We start from the raw sequence: 17,959 nt of genomic DNA, 5'->3' as shown, positions 1-17,959 counted from the left end.
ACCTCAGAGAAGCATCTTGTAAGAGAACTCAATTTACTCAACATTGGAATTACATCTCATTACTTTGAAAAGAGCCAGGAATAAAACACAGTCGCCTATTAAACCTTCATTGCACGGAGACAGGAGAAGAAAACCTGTCAACTCAATTTGTGACTTAGAAAATGGTTGAGAAGTCAGCTCTTCACAACCAAAGGGTCATAAAAATGATTCCTGCTATTCAAGTTCAAGCCATCACTCTTTACCATGAGGGTGAAGAGGCCCTGGCTCAGGTTGTCCACAGAAGCTGTGGCTGCCCCAGCTCTGGAAACGTCCAAGACCAGGCTGGATGGTGGGATAGTGGAAGGTGTCCCTGCCCACAGCAGGGGGTGGAATGAGATGAGCTTTAACATCCTTTCCAATCCAAACCATTCCACAATCACTGGAGAACTTTGTTGTGCTGTAAATTCTTCTGCACTGTTTTTCTAGAAAGTATTTCTTTCCAGTCCAGTTGAGAAATGAGGCTGGGGAATACTGTGGAGTAAACTTTAATCAACTATGTACCTGTCTATATGGATTATGAATGAACAAATGCAGAAAACTGGAAATTAATACAGACTTTCGGAAAAACAACACATGCTGGTTAAAGAGTGAATTGTTGACACTAAGTACCATTTACAGGAAAATAATTTTGAAAACTTCCTGGTGAAGAGGACATGGGAGTTAATTGAGGCATTTGTGCACTGGCCATCACAGTAAATTTACCTATGAAAAAGGAAGTGCTGAGAACATCCCTGTACCTTGGCCACCTGCAGCTGAGTGGGGCTGTCCTGTGCCCAGAGGGCTTCCCACTCCAGAGCTGTCCCACCCTGCTGTACAAGTGAGCCCTGGGCTTAAGGAAAGCCAGTCAAGAGTGCTCACCTTGGCAATTTCCCTGCCCAGTCCAGAAGAGAGGAACATCCTCATTCTCCAAGGGCAAGGAACAGGCCAACCTCTCTCACTGACTGCTCTGACAAGATCCAGTTCTACATATAAATATTAAATATAAATATATAAATATGAATATGCTGCTGCACCAGCTCTGAGTACAGTTCTTCCTGCTGAGCTTGGAGGTCTTTGGAAATGGAACCAGGTACTGCAAGAGGGAGCAAAAGGCATGTGGACAGAGCACTGTTCTAGAAGTCTGCAATTTTCTAACATTTCTAACTAACAAGACACAGGTCCAAAAATTCCTGAGGCTTTTATCAGTTTGCAAATGGTTTAAGAATCCAGTCATTTTCTAGTCACTCCACCACCATGAACAGGCCAATGTGACAGATTAATGAGCTGTACCATATTGTAAACAACAAACCAACCACAACACAAAGCCAGAAGGGCCATGAGGAACCAAGATTTGAAAAAAATCCAAAGGAACCATTAAGGCAATACAGCAAACACACTCTTATTACTGGGTGCTGTTTGACGTTGATCATTCAGGGAAAGATTCCCTACAAACGACACGAAGCCAGCCTGGTTTTAGTATAGGTCTGCTTTTATTTCCATATTCAGCTCTTTGAGGGAGACATCCTTTCACAATCTGAAAGGAGGAGGGTATAGCCCGCTGTAGTGCTGCTTCAGCACACTAAAACACATCATACGAAAAATGGTTCTGGTGACTTTTCCCCAACCCAAACGAACACCTGTCCATGCCCTTGGGACACAGAGAGAGCCCTGGAACCCAAACATCGTGTGTGTGAGACAGGGGTGCACTGGTGAATCTCACCTCACTGGCAAGAGGCAAAAACTGCCAGCTGGCAAGGACTGCACGGGAATCTGGAAGTAAATACTGGTAGTAGTGGATTTAAAAAGAAAAAAATAATAGTCAAACCCTAGGAAAAAAAAAAAAAAGAATATAAATTTAAAAGCAGCGCCTTTCCAGTATCTCACTGCAGCAGGCAGCCAGACTTAAAGGCACTACAATGTGTCAGAATGGAGAAAATCTGGTGCATCCACCCTTCCAGAGTGCAAGAATATGGATTAAGAATTCCAAAGTTGTTATAGGCTTTCGGAAAACAAACTTCTTTTCAGCACGAGATCTGGTGGAGCTGCAAAAAACAAAAAAAAGAGGTGAGTTAGCTACTGTATTTTATACAAACAGCTCAACCTCAGCAGCTGAGCTGGTGAAAGGCTACACCAGCTTGTGTTTCACCTCTTCCTAAACTCATGTGGTTTAAATCCATACAGTAAGCAGCTTCTCTCCCTCTTCCTTCCATAAAAAGATCTCCCATGTATGGAACACAGATAAGCCAGACCCAAAGACAGTCAAAGGTATCAAGCTTGTTATTTTTCTACAGCTCCCAGAGGCACGTGTTGCACCTGAGCTCTCCAGACATCTGGAGGCTGAAGAACTGCAGGGTGACTTACAGGTGTGTATTTCCAGTCTCCCCTCCCTCTTCCTTAAGTGAGATCCTAAACGTGACAGAGCACAAACCCACTGCAAGTTTTAAATCCTGTGTCTTCACTATCAAGGTATTTTTCCTCCTTAATACAACGTCAAGCTCCCTAAAAGACATTTTCCACAGCAGGGGCTGGGAGTAGCCTCCATCGCCAACATAAAATATATGAATTCAAAAGAAGGAACTGGGAAAAACACCAAATTAAATAAAATATTTCAGCAACAAGCCATGACAGTCAGTACACAAAAATCTGCCACTACCTGAACCCTACCCAGCTTTTCTAGAAAACAATATCTGACTTCATGTAGATATTTAAACATCATCTCAAAATTTTATCAGCCTACAGATAAATGCTGCATAATCTTTAATACAGTATTTAAACTCTGCCTAGTCTTGGACTAACATTCAAATCTTCCAAAAGGCAAAATTCCTATCTCATACTAACTACAATTCCTTCTACAGACAGAACCTACAGCTTCTGCAATACGCTGTGTTCAGAGGCTGACCCTGACTCTGCTGTGGGTTTGATCTCTCTGGCCAGAAAGGACATACACAGTACTCTGCTCAGTACAACTCACAAATCCGACTGTCTGCAATTACTTTTTAAAAAAAGCTTTCGTCTCCTCTAGCCACAAAAAAACCCCAAACAACAATTCAGAGAACAACACATTCACCAATGCTACAGACAGACCTAACTCTCTCAAGCAAATTATCAGCTCTATAGCAATAGTTGACAGAAAAGTTTCTCTCTACTGAGAGCTATCTTACCACAGTTTTATTATTACTCTGGTTCTGCAAGGGTAATAATTTCTTCATTGATAAAAAATTCCACAGTCTCCTCCTCCCAGTCATCAACATTGCTGTCCAGCTCATCTGTGTCGACCCCTGCAATGGAGAAAACATCAGCACTGAACCCATCAAACAAGGCAGCAATGGAATGATTTGATGCTCTTGGCAGAAACATTCCTTAGAGCAGCAGTGAAACAAGAGGTATTTGGTACTTTAAATCATAACAAGTACATGCAAAATTTATTCAGGCATTACTGTCTCCCACTACAGTTTTCTCCTAAGGTCAAGCCAATGCCTTTTTTCTCCCCCTTAAATCCTGTCATGATTCAAGATAAAAAGTACAAAAAAACTGCAGGGAACACAGGACTGGCTTCAGCAGGAAGCAGAGGGAGGAGAGGAGAGGATGAGGCCCCAAAGGAGGCGTTTCTCGGTGGTTTTGCCCAGCCCCGAGCCTCACCCCCGCGCAGCTCCAGGCGCTCGTTGCGCTGCTCCATGTACAGCTCTTGCGCCATCTTGCGGTACTTCCTGAACTCCTCCATCATCGTGCGCCGCCGCTCCACCAGCTCCTGCGGGGGCAGGAAGGGGTTAAACCTCCCACGGAACCAAACCCGCACGCCAGGCATTCCTTAGCGAGCAAGCTTTGTTCTCAGAAACACCTTCTACTGATTCAGAGGAAAAAAGATTCTCTTCTGTAATCAAAATGCTGTTTTGGTGAGGTTTTTTTTTTTAATTGAAAGAGCTTTTCTGATTTTAAACTCTGGCTAATGCAGCAACACACTGAGAACTCCAAAATTTTACCACCTTTGCTTAATGAGGTAACACCAGTTCCTCTCCAGACTCTTTACAGCAGCACCTCTCTGAACTACCCACTGGACTAATTCTAACCATCTGGATTCAAATGAACACTTGCGATACAGGAAATGTAATTTACCTATCACCACTGCCAACTAAGGATAAGCTACAAGAGTTTAATCTATAATGTATTTCAAAAGTGTCTTGCCTTTGAAGCTTTGGACTGGCTCAGGCGATCCTTCTGCTCAAATATCTTGGAGTATTTCTTCAGGTCCTTCTTAATTTGCTGTGAAACAGGAAATTTTATTTCAACTGGAGTATCAGACTAGCAATTACAACCACCATCTTCTCTAAGAACTCCTTTGGCAGGCCTAAGCAGGCTATGCCTTTCTGAAGAACATCTCTCTGGTAGGCAATTTCCCTTCACTATAATTTTGCTCTTCCTGGCTTATAGATCATATAAGTGCTTCTGTACACACACAACTAGCAAAGTCTGAACAAAAAAATTCAATCTTACTCTTCTTTATACCCTTTCATCATACCCTAACTGTAAGAACAACTGGTGACCATTTCTACTTTGAGCTTACAATACAGTTAATATCTGGAGACATTCCCAGAAATGAGGTCTCACACAGCAACGTGTTCATTCACACATTCAGGGCAAAAGGCAGTTGTGTAACAAGCCTCATCCTCAAGAGGAGGAAGCAAACCAAGTATGCTTGATACACCAAATCCATGCCAGCACAAAGGCCCCGGAATACCCTACCTTTATCTGATCCTCGCTGAGCAGGGTAGCTGGTCGTGGTCTCCAGAGCAGCTGACAGAACCTGTCTTTGTTGTTTTTCTGAAGCAGACGGCCTTGGAAGGTCCATAACCAATATGCATTGTCCACCTGGAAGAGCAGTGCACCAGCTCAGCCAAGATAAGCTTTAACTTAACACTGGAGTCCTCAGAAATTAATGTTTAAAACTGCGGTGCAGGTTAAGTCATTTGACCAGTGACAGGCGTTCGTTTTCTCTTCCTAATCAAAAGTCCTTTCCAGTACCACTGGAAGAGCAAGCGGGGGTGGGGAAAAGAGGTGCATCAGTACCTTGTGGCTCCACCAAGACACAGAGGTGACAATGTATCTGCCCGTGGGGTCCCACTCCACATCCGAGGCCGTGTAGTGCTCCGCGATGTTCATCATGGTGCAGTCGGACGTGTCAACAAATGCTAAGGCACCATTCATGCTGCACAGGCAAAACAAGACATTGCTTTACACACCAGCACAGCCTGGGGTTTTAAAAGCATTTCACAAGCTGCATCTCTACAAATCCTCATTACAAACAAATTCCCACAGCAGCCACGAGACAGGTTGGTACCAGTCTCTGTGGCTGGAAAGCAACGTGGTGGATAAAAACAAAACACCCCGTAAGAATGACACTTTTGTTTCCATGTTCAGTGACCCTTAAGAATACAAATAAAATGGGTTAAAGTTACAGTAAAAACATGCTCTAGGCAAGCTACAGCCAAAGTTGAACAATCATATGCTTAGACAGAGTAGTGAAGAAAAGATTAAAGAAATAATTCATCCACTAAGATGAACAGCAGTGCTTGTTTGAAAGCATGTGAAAGCAAGTATTACTTGACTAGTTAATAACAATCATTTTCACTTGCTCTAAAGTGCAACTTTCTTGACAATTCTTTCACAAAGCAGCACTGTCATTAACAGGCACTGCCCATGAAAGGGCATTAGATTGACAACAAATGCATCACAAGAGCCACATACATGTCCAAACTGGATTGGCTCAGTCAGTATTTAACTTGAACAGCTGAAAGGTGTTTCTAAATATCCACTTTTCTGTTGAAAAATGCACTCCTCATCTGATGTGGCAAAAATAGGAAATGAAAGCTGCAAAGGACTAAGCTACATCATGAAGTTGCATATCTGCTCTGCCTTTGCTTTTGCACAGCTCTATCAGGATTACTGCAATCAACATTCACAGGGACACCAAACACTTCTTGGTGAGATACAGTAGTTCTTTTCCTCCTTAAAATGAATGTGGTGCTGTTCAGCAACCTGTGCAACACTCACCTTCTGAGGCCAGCCAACACTACAAACTGCCCCTGGGGACTCCAGAATATCGTGTTTGCCTGCTGTTTGTCAAATGTTTCTGAAAAGAAACATGGCAAATTCAGAAAGAGATCTCAGTCCAATGCCATCAATTACCTTGCAAGCATCAGCCCCACCAATTTCTCACAAGACATCACAAACAGCCACAATTTTGAGTTTACTGCATCTTCTACCATGCAAAATCCTTATCATCTGCACTTTTCACTTGTTTTTCACTTACTTATGAGTTCTATTTTCCCGTTGTTTTTAACATGGTAAAAGGAAACTGAAATTCGTGGAGTTTCTCCATGCAACACAGCAAACTTGCTTCCATTTGGTTCCCAAGCAAAGGCTATAATGCTTTCTGTAACAAGAGGAGCCAAAACTCTGTTAAAGGACAATACAAACCTCTGATTTTCTTTAGCTACCAAAGAAAACTAAGATACTGAAGAGAGAGAACCCATCAGTTAACAGACTTTATTTTAAAGCATAGGTTGATAGGGCAATTGCAGGGAGTTAGGGGAAGTGTTTCTAACTATAGCTCTAAGTCTTCCATCTTCTACAAAATACACTCATTGTCAGCCCTACCATCTTTATTAATAACACATTTTCACTTCTGTCATCTTCCAAGTCAGTCACAAGCATGAAAAGCACCAGAAGTTTTGATTTCTCATTTTTACATGAGACATTCTGGAACATTAACAATCCAGCTCTTTTCCAAAGAGTGGAAGTCCTAATTATGTCACATGCCAACAAGAATTTGTAAGGAAAACACAAGGATCTATACAAAAAAGTTCAAGCTCAAAAGTAAGGAACTACGTGGCATTACCTTTCATTTCCACCACATCCACTGGCACCTGTTTCTCTCTCATGCGGAATATTTCAAAGTTGGTCACTACTCCCTGTAAAGGCCAAAACCAGCTTGTTATCCAGCACAAAAACAGCAGAGTAAATAATTTTATCACTAGGCATAGAAGGACAACTCCATAATTAGCCTGTTAGGACACAGGATGAGAGTGAGTCAAGGTTTATTCCTTTAATGACAGCAAATAAATACAATATGCCTCCTTATAAAAAACATCCCAAATTTGTTCTGATGAAGAATAACTTCAGAATTGTACAAAAGCATCTATTTTTTTTCAGACTGTTATAAAATTTAATTAAGACAGATGAACATGTGGCACATTACACAGCTTGACCTACATCTTGTTCAGCAGCTGCTTAATTCTGAGCAGGAGAAGAGGTGAGGCATAGACCTCTCAGAGACCAAGAGGCCACTAAAGTCAAAGCAAATCCTGGATGCAAACATTACATACATTTTGCTTTCCACATGCTTCAAATTCAAATGGAAAAAATTAAAAATAGCTTTGACTTGATATAATTTACACTGCCTCTACTGAAAGGCAGTACTGTAAGAAAAGGAAGCATGAGACAGAACCAAATTTTACCAGTAAAATCAGAATCCATGTACCTGTGTGCCTTTGGGAGTCCTGTCTACCTTCACACACAGGTAGTCCCCGTTCTTCTGCCAGTGCAGTTTACAATCTACTACGTTGAACAAATTCCGCACACGAATTTCTTGTCTAGAAGGCAGCTGCATCAAAGTCACTCTTGCTGGGATGTCTTTGTCCTCAGGCACCCAGAAAGCAATTATGTTACCACCTGGAGACCATGAGAAATCTCTACAGGAACAAAGTTAAAAATATGCCGTTTTAATTTTTAGTTAGAGATGCTACAAGCAGAAACCACTTTCCTCATTGTATCTGAATGTTGCAGACAAAGATCAACTCTCAATAATAAAGACAGGCACAGACACATAACTGAGGGCAATTTAATAATGATACCAAAACAGATCTTTAAGCAGCTATTTAACTTTGCTATATCACCAATGTTATCCAATCAGTATATCTCACCAAAAAGCAGGGATTACACATAGAATAAATGCCAAAGATCTAGGAAAAAATGAGCCAAAACCCCCCCCTATTAAATTACCACGGAGACCATCTTCTTGCACCTGGGTACACTTGATTTTCTTGCTGCTTTATAGAGATTATTTTTAAAACTCTCAGAGGAGTCAGTGTGTCTTGTGCAGACACAGCACACTGCACTGAGCCAGCACAACCCTTGTTAGGGAGATATTCCCTAACTAACTGCATTCCAGTGTGGTTCCTTTGTAGACAAGGAACAGGACTCCCAAGATAGACCCTGGATTAAGCAGTACCACAAAGAGGATTTCAAAGCACAGAACCTACCAAGTGTATTCATCAACAAATGGAGAGTTTTCCATTTCTTTTTGCCACTTTCTCTAATTTGATCAACTCAACATGTAAGGCTGTTTGCTCTAGTCAACAGTCTAAAGATTCCTCTCACCATAACAAATCCCCAGACTAAAGGATTCCAGCTAAAGAGCACAGTTATGATTACAAGGGAATAGACTCACCTTATCCCATTGATTTTCAAGCTCTTTTTGTCCAACAAACCCATAGACTAAAAGATGAGAAAAGGATGAATTTTCAAGTTAGTAACATTCTTGTATTTCAACACATACTTTCTACTCTCATTATTATGCAAAAAAACCCTGCAAGAACTTACAGGTGTTTCATAGATGCTGAGGGTATCTGAAGTCATTCGAGCAAAGAATTTACCATCATGACTCCATCTAAGCAAGAAAAAAAGCCATTAAATTGGAACTGCCTTTTTACTAAATGAAGTCTGGGACTACAACTCTCTAATTCTGTTTTTCAACCTACTTAAAAATAGGCCAATGAGCTGAGTTTTCACAGTGGAATCCTCTCTTCTTTTGGCCAGTCAGAATATCCCAGATGATGATAGCCTGAGGGTCATCCTGTGTGTCCATCAAAGGGCTGAAGGTCACTAAATACCTACAAAAGAAAGAAGCCATTTCACTATTGAAACTTCATCTAGTATGTCAGTACCAGCAGCCTTTCACCCAAGTAGTATTTAAATACCAGGCACTTTGAAACAAAAGTTTCTCTAATGAGATTTTTCAGGAGAGAGAAAAATAAGAACAGGATGATAAAGGAGGAGAAAGCTTCCCTGATATCCCTCTGGCTAAAAAGATTCTAGATTTATGTGCAAGTCTTTCCATATTGATGTTACAAGGCAGGGGAACTCGACAAATACACTGTTACCTATTATATAGTTTTGACGTGAGAATAGCACTGGTTTTGAACCAAACATAAATCATTGACCTTATCCAACCCAAACTACAGGGATGCTGGATTTCTCCATTGGTAAATAATCTCTTCCCTACAATAAAGCATAAAACCCAACTGCTTCCAAATATGTTACTTGAAAACCATCAACAGAAAATGTATCTCAGTCCTGAAATTACTTTATCCTTCTCTCCAGAGCTCCTTAATGTTCAAGAAATCTTCAGGAATTAATTTCAGCACTCCAGAATTGGAGGATGCTATTCATGCCTCATGCTTTTGACCCCTCAGCCCAAACCAATGTCATGCTCTGTACCTTTCACAGGGTGAGAAGTCAATAAGCTGCACTCCTTGGTGACTAAACCTTTGAATCTGTTTGAACTTCTCTCCACCCCACAGAGCGATGCCTCTCTGGTGGAACGTAGCCAGGTAGGTGCCTTTGGGAGACCAACGGACATAGGTCTCTGTCCACCTCTGGATTTTAAAAAAAAGTACACATAAAAGCTTAATTTCATTCTGTGTTCCTGAAAGGGAAAGAATTAATGCATGGCTTGTAGCAGCACATTTTGTAAATCCCTTTACTAAGGGAACATCTCAGGATCTGTGATAATTGTGGAGTTTAATTTCATGCACATAACATACAGTACCTATTCTTCAGGTTGAAAACTCTCAGTTAAGACCTTTCCAACTTACAGATCACCAAAGATGTTTTTCAGGTACAGTGACATCTTTTGTGTAGTAACAATTAAACCCACCTAATGGCCTGGGTTTCCTTCTTTCAGCCTTGGTAAGAACATACTCTTCTCAGAAGTAAGGGTAAGTATTTCAACTTTCTGAACAACACAGCTCTGGACCTTCAGCTAAGTTACAGAGGTCTCAGCAATACAGACCACATCCTGAGACCATGGTGATGAGCAAATATTCTCACCATCCCAGAGCCAACCTCCTTCTACTGTAATGCACAGTGGTTATTAAGGAAAATGCTCCTGGGTCCTAACAGTTCCCAGCAAGTCCAGTGCCTGCAGCAGGCAGGGAGACTAACTCTCCCTCTTTTATGCCATTACCAAACCAGCTATTCCTCTTTAACACCTCTGTGGTCAGCACAAAAGCAAGGAGTCATCTGAAGCAACAAACATAAGCACATATTCAGCTCGAATGACTAGCGCTCCTCAAACTCTGACTTTGCATTCTCAGGTCTTTCTGAATCACCTATAACAGAGAGATGAAGGAAACTAATGGGTATCATAAACCAGTTTAAAAAAAACCCAACCACCACCATAAACTCCAAAAAGTTCACTCCACAGTTCTCTTACCTAAGCAGCTAAATTTAATTCTAAAGGATGTGATTTCACCACTCTTCACAAGGAAGAAAAAATTATTTCAGCAATGGGAGAAAGATTTTTTTTTTTTTAAATTAAAAAAGCTGCAATGTCATAAAATGAAGGAGACTGGCAGTGTATCTGCAATCTCCAGCACTTCCAGGACACTCACTGCTCTGTCCTCAATTTGAACAGGTTCCTTGATGTCATTCCAGAAAATGGATGTCCGGTCTCCTGACTCAAAGATGACACTGTACTGATCCCTACAGTCAGGGTCTTCCAACCAGTATCGGAGATTCCCCTGAGAAAAACAGAGCAAAAGGACTATTAGTGAGTCAAAGACTAAGACAGTAAGTTCCACAAATTAGTATCTACCTGGCAGGTGGAAGTTGGTCTTACCAGAGAATGTAACTTTGGGGTCTTACCACTGCAAACAAGTTTTTGAAGTGAAATTAAACAATTCCACTTGCTGGAGGCTGAGAGCACACCATGAACAGGTGGACCTTCAAGATGGTTTGATGATGTTTAATATTTATTTTAAACAAGAAATCACTTGGTATTTGGTTTTCAAAGAAAAAACAAACTATCCTTTCTTCCACCAGACTATTTACAAACCAACTGGTAACAAACACCAAAGTTTGCCTCAAACAATTAAGAATATATAAAAAGATGCTTTTGAAAATCTGTTTTTAAACGACTTGTGCAAAATTATTATTTACTCTTAAATAACAGGAGTAAATTAAGCTTTACACTATGTGTAACTATTAAACAGAAGCACTGAGTTCCTCCCATCACTTCATGATGGTGAGCATGAAGGAACAGGAGCATGTGATCAGCACTGCTATTTACACCACCATTAACACATCATTTCTATTTTTATATGGATATTCCAGCAATGAAGTAACCACTGAATATTAAGCTGAATATTCTTTCTGCTTTTCAAAAAATTCCTTACCAAATCCTTAAATGGCTGTTTCTCAGGGATTTCCCATTCATCACTGATTGTCATGTACCTGAAAGAACAATTTGGTTGGTTACACTCCATACAGGCACTCTGGATTAGAATCCCCAAATCTACAGATAACACACAACTGCTGCACTCACTTATCAAAGTCTGTGAAGAGGTTGACTCTGAAAGTGTGTTGCTTATCCAGTTTGTATCCATCTGCGTTCTTCACGGCATCCACGGCATGAGAGGGGGACATGTACTCCAGGAAGATGTACCTACAAGGAAGGAAAACCAAAGTAGAAGACACTGCTGACTACAAAACAGGCTCATAATAAAGAAGAAAAAATGGGGATGAATTAAGAATTCAGTACAGTGCATCTACAAGATAACTTCTTGTCTTGTCCCTAACCAATTAGGGTAAATAGCAATTAATCTCCATTCTGGCCACAGGCTCACACAGATTTTAACTGTCTGGGCCTGACCTCAATTAATCTGATATCCTTTCTGAAATGGGCCAGATCCAGTGGTGACTACAAGTTCAGCACAACCATGACAACAGTGAGAGCCAGGAACAGGCAGGTTACATCCACAGCTCTTCCCAGTAACAGGTCATGTTTAGGAATGGTAACTTGCTGTCACACGCATCTCAAAGCATCACTCTTGTTTTACAATTACACAACTCAGCTTCCTTCTGGCCACTTAATCCAAGCTACCTCGGAGCCCAGCAGACTCAAAACTAATGGTATCCTGAACACCATCAGACAGTGTCTCAGAGAGAGATAAACAGAGAGAATAATTTTCTCATGCTTCTCACACTGACCTTATAGAATCAATAATCCCTCCACTCCAGAAAACTTGATGTTTTTATGCCTTCTAAACTATGGATTCCTCCAATATTAGGAATATTTGTTACAGACACCGACAGTCTATTTTGCAATGAACACATCCACTGCTACCAGGTTTTTAACTCAAGAAGACCTTTCACTTACTGACTAACCATAGCAGAAAACTGAGAAAAAACTCATGTCGTACTGCATAGACATTTGTCTCCAAACCCAGCTAAACTGTTTCCATAATTAATCCCCACCACACTCTACTATGGAGCCTAATGAGCTGTTAAGGTTCTCAGTTCCCTCAGGAACTTGTTTGTCACTGAGACTGATGTCAGGACTGCACAGGCTGAGGTAGAAGAAGCTGATGGTAAGGACTATGAGGTCACCCTAAAAACTGGCCATAAAGTATTGACACTAACAATCAAGGGTAAGCCAGAGCTGTGTTTCAATCCTTTTTCCAGTTGGAGTTACCATGACTTACCCTTTTGTTTTTCCATCTGCTTCCGGATAAAATTCATTGATAATTTTACCAAACTTGGAAAATATTTTGTGGATGACGTTCTTCAGTTTCTCCAGTCGGTCTGGTCCAACCTGGGGTACATTATCCACAACAATCACCGAGTCTATTCCATCTGCTTCCTGTGGCTGATCTTTCAGGATGTCACCAAGCAGTTCTGCAAAGACAAGACAGACAGGAAATTAAGGCACTGGTCACATCAAGGAGGAGAAAGACAAAGGTGTAAAGAACAGTGAAAGTAAGAGAACAGAGAGACTTCACATTTCAGGAAATTTCAAGAATCATTTAAGAGACTTGATAGTGAATGAACCTTCTGTCAAAAAAACAACTGAAGTGAATGCACAACATCCCAACAGCACTTCCTGGCTAAGTGACAGGATTATGTGGTTTCATGGCAAACTTTAGGCACCCAACTCTCAAAGTCTTTCTTTAAAAAAATCCTTCACACACTGAGGTCATCAACACTTGCACTATCAGCTTTTTTTAGGAGATGAAACTGGCTCAGGAAGTCCTCAAAACTGACAATAGCACAGACAAATGCATGATTTATTACCTGACCTCTGACCAGTCCTCTTGCTCAAATTATAACCAGATGACTTTGATAAAAATAAATGTAACCTGTACCTCCCTCCCAAATTACACGAGTTTCAGCATAATTCAAAACTACCCACCATACTGGCAGCTCTGCATGTCTCAGCATCACTATAATTATGTTTAGAACTCACACTCCATCTAAACTTTTAATTAAGCACAAAAATGAAGGTCTAAGGCAAGACACTTAAAGCCATATTTAAGCTTTGTGAAGACAAGCACACATCTTTTCACACTGGATATTCCTCAAACATATTAATTCCTGAGTATCTGCAGTAAGTTTTAAGCTTACATGAAGATCACAATAAAATACAAAGCCACACAAAAAATAAGTTCACACCACCATACTTTTGAATTAGATAAAATCTGGACAGTCAGACTACCTATAGCATGCACAGACTAGGAAAAAGGTGTTGTATATGCTAATATTTTAAAGACATTAGATATTTGATGGTTTTGTAATTCAAGAAATTTTTCTGCCCAGGAACATCATTGGAAAGATCTCCAGCAATGAAGAAATATGAGAAATATGCTTACTTTGAATTTCAAACTACTAAAAAGTTGCTTTCTACAACTTTAAGCTTCTACAGGTTATTACACATGAAGCTTCCCACAGGTCTGGGGCAATGTGCTTCACAAATGTTTAGTCCATTACCACCAAGATTATGTAGCATCCACAGAATATTGTTGTTTGTAGTATTTATCACTCATAAAGATGATCTCCATGTGCATGTAAGAACTACAAATAACAATATAAAATATATAAAATGAAGGCATGCCCCACAAGGACATTTCCACAGGAGTCTACAAGCGAAAGGAGAAAACTAAAGTAAAACACAAAAGGGTAATTTTAAGGCTCTTTTAGTTATTTTTTTCATAATCACTTCTCACCAAAGACTCTGTAGGCCTACAGACAGGCCAAGGAATGCATGTTTAGATTCCTGGGCAGGAATGCAACACCCTGCACTGAATCAAAACTGTAACAGACTGAAGACAAATTCCCACGCTGTGCCCTTAAATTCAAAACTGTGACCAAAGGAATCTTCAAAGACTAAGAAGCTGGTTCAGCAAGCTCCTACTGCAGCCAGAAGGGAAGCAGGGTGTGGTGGGTACAGGGCTATCTTCAGCTGGCAGTATTTTAAGGACCACTGTCATTATCTGAACTAAAGCTTCACTGGTACCTAAGTGGTTGTCCATCCCTTCTCCTGCTTTAACTCGGATCAGCTGTTCTTCCATGCCACCACCACTCAGGGGGAAAAAAGTGGCAGTAAAAGATCCGAGATGTTCCAGTCCTAAAGCTGGTCCATCTCACAGGTGTTCCTGAAGATCTGTGTTGTGATGAGCACTGAAAGAACCTTGACTTGGTCACACTGGACTGCTTTTCTCCTTGGGAAGGGCACCAGAATAATGGGAAAGGAATAAGGAAGCTCAAGAAGCAATACACACAGATAGAAAGTCAGACCAGCAAGAGGGACTAAACTTAAACGCTGTAATTCAGCCACTAATACTGGATTTCATACAGCCGAGAAGTTCACCAAATTAATTAACAATAAAATAGGCAGGGATGGAAAACATGCCCAGTTTCTAAGAAGAAACAAAACAACAATCCTAGATGTAGACAAAATGTATTAAGCAAGCACTTAGCAAAAAGAATCCAACTCCAAGGCAATTTTGCCAAAGTCTCCTTAAGAAACAAATGCAAAAGTTCAAAGAGCTGTTACACAGACTGCTAAACTGAGAACAGCAAACACTTCCTTAATCTAGGATATTTGGCTGCTGTTTTATTAAACTAAACAAAGGACTGAAACACAAGAATGCACCTGTATTACCTGTATTTCACAGCCAGTGGAGATAACTGGCTGATTTACAGTCCTGTGCTTTAGAAACATCTTTCCAGTTTTGATACGTGCAACAGACCCTACAACACACAGAATACCTGCACAAGAAACCCTACAACAGCACAAATGCTGAACAAATAATGGGGGAAACAAGTACTTTTGCTATTCAAAAGCTAAGAACATTTATCCAGAAAGCCCCATCTAAAAACCACTAAATTACGGTTCTAACTTCTGTATGACGAGCCCACCCATAAACCTTTATTATCTGTGCAGTTACACAACAGCTTTGCCATTTTAAGGCCGTCAATATCCACTACTTTTAGAAGAGCCTGGGCTGACATTTTTAACTGCCAAAACCGATTTTTCCCTATTTTCTTGTCACAAAGTACCAACATCACTTCTTCATGAGCAGTAACTCTTCTCAAACCCTATTTACCTACGGATTTCATCCTGGGTGCACGAAAAAAACCAGAACGATGAAACCTAGTTTGTAACGACCACGTCAGCCACTTAAAACTTCTGTTTCTACAGCTGAGTTTAACTAATGGAGGCAAAGGGAAGGGAGACGAGCTGATGATTCCACTCTGTGAGGGCAGCCCACATCTGAGGTGTAACAGCGATTTTAGAACCACTTTAACAGTAGATATTATAACAGCAGCGTTGTGCGGTGCAGAGACAACTCAGAGAAAAGATCATTTATGAAGCACAGCTACGATGCAGACGCGCACTCAGCATCTGGAGCGGCCCAGCACCAGGGCAGAGGCGCTGCGGGGCCCGCGGGACTCGGGGCACAGCGTTCCCCGGCCTGGCCCCGACTCCCCACGGGCTCCCCCGGCTCCGGGCAACGCCGGGGCCCCCGCAGCGCTCCCGCGGCTGCTCCCGTCCCGCACCTTCGTCGCTGATGTCGTCCACGAAGTCCTCGGGGTCGCTGAAGGAAATCTCATCCTCGGGCTCGGCCGGGACGGCAGGCGCGGCCTCCCCGTTCTCCTGCGCCGCGCCGGGCTCGGCCTCGGCCGGCGGCTCGGACTTGGGCTCCGCCGCGGGCTCGGCCCCGGCCTCAGAGCCGGGCTCGGGCTCGGCCTTCACGGGGCTCTCGCGGCCAGAGGGCGGCTGCGGCTCGGGGAGCGGCTGCTCGGGCTCCTCGGCGGCAGCGGGCGGCGGCGGCTCGGGGCGCCCCGGCGGCGCTCCGGACTCCCCTCCTCCTTCCGCCTCCTCATCTTCCTTGTCGTCTTCCTCCTGCTCCTCCCGCTGCTGCGGCGACTCCGCGGGCGGCGGGACCGCGTCCGTGTGCTCCAGCTCCTCGGCGGGGCCCTGCGCGCCGGGCGGCGCGGCGGCCGCGGGGCTCTCCTCGGTGTCCTGCATGGGCCGGCGGCGGTGCCCGGGACCGGCTGCGGTGCCCGGGTCTCGGTGTCCGGGTCTCGGCGCGGTACGCGGTGCCCTGTGCTCGCTGCGGGGTCTCGGTGCTCGGTCCCGGTCCCGTCCGGAGCGCGGCGGGGAAAGGCGGGGGAGGGGCGGGGCGGCTCCTACGGCCGGGCCATGTGCGCCAGGCCCAGCGGCCCGCGCGCGCCGGCTCCTACCAACGCGCTCAGAGCGAGAGGGGGGATCCCTGTCCCCGCCGCCGCTCCTGCCCGCCGCCGCCTTCTCTCCGCTCCATACACAAGCGATTCCGCCGCCTTTACCAGCCCTGTCTTGCTCAGCCAGTGGCGGCTTCGCCACCTTCTCACCCCACTGCACTCTTGACACCCCTATTTCGTGACTGCTGTGGTTGAGCCCAAGATGGCGCCGCCTTCCATTCTACTGAGGTGGGGTCCGACCGAACCATTTTTCGGGGAGCGCCATTACATTTAACTGTGCTGACGCCATGTGAAACTTCCCTGGATGTGTGTCGCAGCCCAGCGCTGGGCAGGCGGTGACAGGACAGCGCACTGGCGCGAAACTCACCCTACTACCCCCCTACAATCTTTCACCATGAGTTCGCCCGAAGGCAGTCGGCGCGCGCGTGGGCGCTACCAAGCTGATGTAGAGGGGGAGGCTCGCGGTGCTGAGCTGTCACCGACGCGGTTGTGCCCGGGCGCGGCGAGGGCGGCGGGTCAGCGCACCCCCGCGGCGGCGGGACTGTGTGGTACGGCCCGGCGGCAGCGCCACATCAGCCGGGCGGGGCGGCGGCGTCGGGGCTGTGGGGATGCTGGCGGCGGCCGTGGCCGGGCAGCTTCTGAGCGCTGTTTTAGTCCCATAATGACCTTTGTGGGTTTTAAACGACATTTTTCGTGACATACAAGGTGACAGTGGCCATGCCGCGGCATTTCTGCCTGGCCCGGTTGGCGGGAGAGGCCTTCAAGGGGTGGTGACCTCCCGGTGCAGCTGGATACACCGAAGGATGGTGATCTGAGGGGTCACCGTTTACAGTCCGGGCGTCTTAGCATGATTTTAAAGTGGTTTCTAAATTGATAAGGCTCCCATCTGTCACGCTGTTTACCAGCATGACTGACCTGAGAGATCTGACCCCGCGTTACCGATTGAAGCGCTGCATTCTGTCCCGGGCACCTCAGGTGGATGAAAAATGTGTGGTAGTGTCACTTTTCCCAGCATATGTGCTAATACAGTATATTCGAAGTGGCTCAGTAAACTTGGAATTTGCATCGGATACCATCTTGA

General features: G+C 43.7%; 1 protein-coding gene across 1 annotated transcript; it reads right to left on the bottom strand.

Annotated features, from left to right (window-relative positions):
• Positions 1-1,486: 1,486 nt before the first annotated feature.
• Positions 1,487-16,847, bottom strand: EIF3B (eukaryotic translation initiation factor 3 subunit B). Its single transcript, XM_048321065.1, has 19 exons — positions 16,195-16,847; positions 12,840-13,032; positions 11,681-11,800; positions 11,532-11,589; positions 10,749-10,877; positions 9,574-9,731; positions 8,835-8,966; positions 8,677-8,743; positions 8,525-8,571; positions 7,556-7,766; positions 6,914-6,986; positions 6,326-6,448; positions 6,067-6,145; positions 5,083-5,221; positions 4,759-4,884; positions 4,201-4,278; positions 3,658-3,766; positions 3,180-3,296; positions 1,487-2,060 (listed from the first exon to the last, which is right to left on the bottom strand). Exons 1-18 carry the CDS (start codon positions 16,664-16,666, stop codon positions 3,193-3,195), a joined length of 2,418 nt encoding a protein of 805 aa, XP_048177022.1. The 5' UTR covers positions 16,667-16,847; the 3' UTR covers positions 1,487-2,060; positions 3,180-3,192.
• Positions 16,848-17,959: the final 1,112 nt, after the last annotated feature.

The sequence above is a fragment of the Corvus hawaiiensis genome, chromosome 16, assembly GCF_020740725.1.
Source record: "Corvus hawaiiensis isolate bCorHaw1 chromosome 16, bCorHaw1.pri.cur, whole genome shotgun sequence".
Taxonomy (NCBI): Eukaryota; Metazoa; Chordata; class Aves; order Passeriformes; family Corvidae; genus Corvus; species Corvus hawaiiensis.
Note: the sequence above shows the minus strand (reverse complement) of the source record. Positions and strands in the feature narration are given on the sequence as shown.

Coding starts and splice junctions, on each gene's coding strand:
- EIF3B (XM_048321065.1), bottom strand. CDS start 16,666: ATGCAGGACACCGAGGAGAGCCCCGCGGCCGCCGCGCCGCCCGGCGCG. Junction 8,967..9,573: donor GACTTCTCACCCTGTGAAAG/GTACAGAGCATG, acceptor TTTCTTTTGTAG/GTATTTAGTGACCTTCAGCC. Junction 6,449..6,913: donor GGATGTGGTGGAAATGAAAG/GTAATGCCACGT, acceptor CTCTTGTTACAG/AAAGCATTATAGCCTTTGCT.